The sequence below is a fragment of the Lathyrus oleraceus genome, chromosome 2, assembly GCF_024323335.1.
Source record: "Lathyrus oleraceus cultivar Zhongwan6 chromosome 2, CAAS_Psat_ZW6_1.0, whole genome shotgun sequence".
NCBI classification, from domain to species: domain Eukaryota; kingdom Viridiplantae; phylum Streptophyta; class Magnoliopsida; order Fabales; family Fabaceae; genus Lathyrus; species Lathyrus oleraceus.
The window spans coordinates 249,668,767-249,671,567 of NC_066580.1; the positions used below are offsets into that span (position 1 = coordinate 249,668,767).

The 2,801-nt window shown below is 39.3% G+C and overlaps 1 protein-coding gene across 1 annotated transcript; it reads right to left on the reverse strand.

The window, feature by feature from the left end:
* Positions 1 to 353: 353 nt before the first annotated feature.
* LOC127122780 (FAD-linked sulfhydryl oxidase ERV1) lies at positions 354 to 938 on the reverse strand. The gene has a single exon (XM_051053067.1). The coding sequence runs from the start codon at positions 882 to 884 to the stop codon at positions 354 to 356; it is 531 nt and encodes a 176-aa protein (XP_050909024.1). The 5' UTR covers positions 885 to 938.
* Between the last annotated feature and the right edge of the window lie 1,863 nt (positions 939 to 2,801).

The window sequence follows — 2,801 nt, forward strand, 5'->3', positions numbered from 1 at the left end:
TGTGTTTGTGCAGTATGTTTTGTACTACCACATGATGCAATTGTTCCTGGTCTGAGTATATGCTGGATGATGCATGGTTGAATGTTTCTTGGATGCCATTTGTATGCTATGTGTTTGCGGCATGATGTGCACTTGACCTGTCCAGGTTTGATGGTTGCAGACATGTTTGCTTGTTCCTGCAGGGTGTTTGCAAGGCAATGTTAAATGTGTTGATGAGGATGGTAAGTGAAACTTGGTTGGTCCTCTTGCAGGCAAACTATTGGTTGCGCTGGTTGTTCTTTTGTATGCTGCAGGAATGTTTGGATTGATACTGTTCCATCACCATTTTGAGGGAAGCTAAAGGGTCGAACAGTTCATGAATTAATTCTTGAAGAATTCCGCCATGACCTTTTCATGCAGGAAATTGGTTTGCCGATGCTTCTATTGACAACATTATGCATATGACATAGCCACTGAGAAAATTCAGCATGTGACCCCGACTGTACAGGATTTGATCTAAGAACTTCTTTAAAGTGATTTGCACATTCACTGCAAGGGTACATTCGAGACAAGATCTGTACCAGTTCTTTTACATCTTTCTTCTGTTGTCTTGTAGGATTGTCTGGATACTGAGCAACAAAAGTGTGAAGAAAAGTCCATGTAGCCCTTCCAAGGTCTTCTTTAGTCACAAGGGTAGAGGACTTACCCTTGACAACAGGATCACGTGGTTGTACAGAAGATGTAGTTTTCACAAATGGAGCTTTGATGGAGGCATTGACAGAGCCTATACCAGAGGTTCCTGATGACTGGATATGATGGCCTATGAAATTAGATACGTGATGTTGAACAAAATTTGTAACTTTCTCAAAGTTATGAAATAAACTCTGTACTGAATTCTCCGACATGTTAGTTACTGTTGCGGTTTGCTTCTGTGTGTGTGGGGTGCTGTTGTTTTGCAGGTTGTAGTTTGATGAACTCTAGCTGAATGATTATCATGAGAATCCATCGTTCTTCCCGTGATCTTAGAGTGAGAAGTTTGGTTAAAACCTTTGAATTGGGTCCTGCTGGCTCATGCTCACAGCAGGTTTATGCTTGGCCATTGACAACACTTATGGTTTTAGGTCATGGCATATTAGCAACACTTCATGGATTGACCTTAATGTTGGTTATGACTTTGGTCTGTGCAGGTTAGGCGTTGCAGCAGGTTGGTATAGCAGGGCAAATGCAGCATGATGGAAGTTAATTGGCAAAGCAAGATTCCAAAGGTTCAAGGTGTGACCATGTTGACATTAAAGTGAAGAAGCCAAGCACAAGTGGTTAAGCCAAAGATAACAGGGACATGGATAATGTCATGAGAGTTAGGACTAGTCATTTAGTGATTAGGGATGACCAATGGCATAGGGTTGACTTTGGTCAAAGTTGACCAAAAAGTCAACTGTTGACCAAAGTCAACAATTGGTTAAAATTCAAATTTATTTGCATTTTTCTTGTAAATGGACAAATGATTGATGATTGTGGTAAAAATTAGGGCTTTTGGGTTTTGGGTGACTTTGGTCAATGTTGACCAAAAAGTCAACTGTTGACCAAAGTCAACAATTGGTCAAAATTGTCAAGACTTGTACCCCCTTTTTTTTATGTAGAATCAAATGTGATGGTTTAGAAATGATGTGAAATGAATTGAAATGGTTTGAAATTTGTTTTACAATTGGTTCATTTTATGACTTGAATGCTTGACTTTGAAAAGAACATGACTTGACTGGTAGTATGTGTTAACAAAGCCATGAAATTATGGTATAAGATTAGGATTTGAAAGGGATATTCATGAATCAAGTGGCATGATTGGCAATTGGCTTGTGACACAAGAAGGTTGGTTGTTTGGATGACCAAGACCATATGTGCATTAACAATCACATGAACAACACCATGACTTTGGACCAAGACCAATCCTCATATAAAACAAAAGTAAGGTTAGGCCAAGCATGCTAAACAAAAATAAAAACATAAAAAATTCAGGACCAAAATCGGGGTATGACACCTTGGAATTGGTTTGTTTCTCAACCTCCAAGAAGATTTTGATGATTATTGCTTTCCTTTTGAGGAATTTGTTGTTGACTTATATCCTCGTGTGGCCTTTGATTTGTCCTGGAAGATTGTCGAATTCCTAGTGAAACCCCACAAAGTTGACTTTGGATGGAATCACCAGTATATTATCTGGCTCCCCCACTCAGAGTTTTGCCTCTCGTTGTGACTTGGATCCCCATCGGAGTTCCATCTTCTGGTAGAGGATTTTTTTCATTCATCCAATTTTTGACTCTGAGCAGTATTACAGTTGTGCCCTAGAGGTTTGTCTCCCATTTGATATGGTGTTAATCTAAAATTCATGTATAAACATAACATCAGATATTTCATTATGCATTCTTTCTGCATTGACCTTTTTTCTGATCCCCTGCTTTGGTGATATTATTTCCCCATGCAGATTTGGTGTGTCTGTCCTCCCTCAATTGTAGAGTGTCAGCCCCTTAAGTAGAAAGAGTTTATCCTTTCTCATTCCCCACTGAGTTATTTCCTCGTGGATGATTATTATTTTAGTGTCCTCCCCAGTTCATTATCTGGATGGAACCACTCCCCTTGAGTTATATCTGCGTTGGGTAGAGTCTTGTTTGACCGTTTCTTTTTAGTTCTTACCTAGATAGATCTTTCGGTCCCCGAGAGTTTATTACCCAGTAACTGCTAATATCCTTCTTGATGGTTGAGTACTTTACCTGTTGATTTACCCAGTAACCGGTAAAAGGTGATTTACTTCTTTGATTTCCCTAGAGGAT

Bases quoted from the DNA above. Each gene is read 5' to 3' on its own strand.
- LOC127122780 (XM_051053067.1), bottom strand. From the start codon at position 884: ATGTCGGAGAATTCAGTACAGAGTTTATTTCATAACTTTGAGAAAGTT.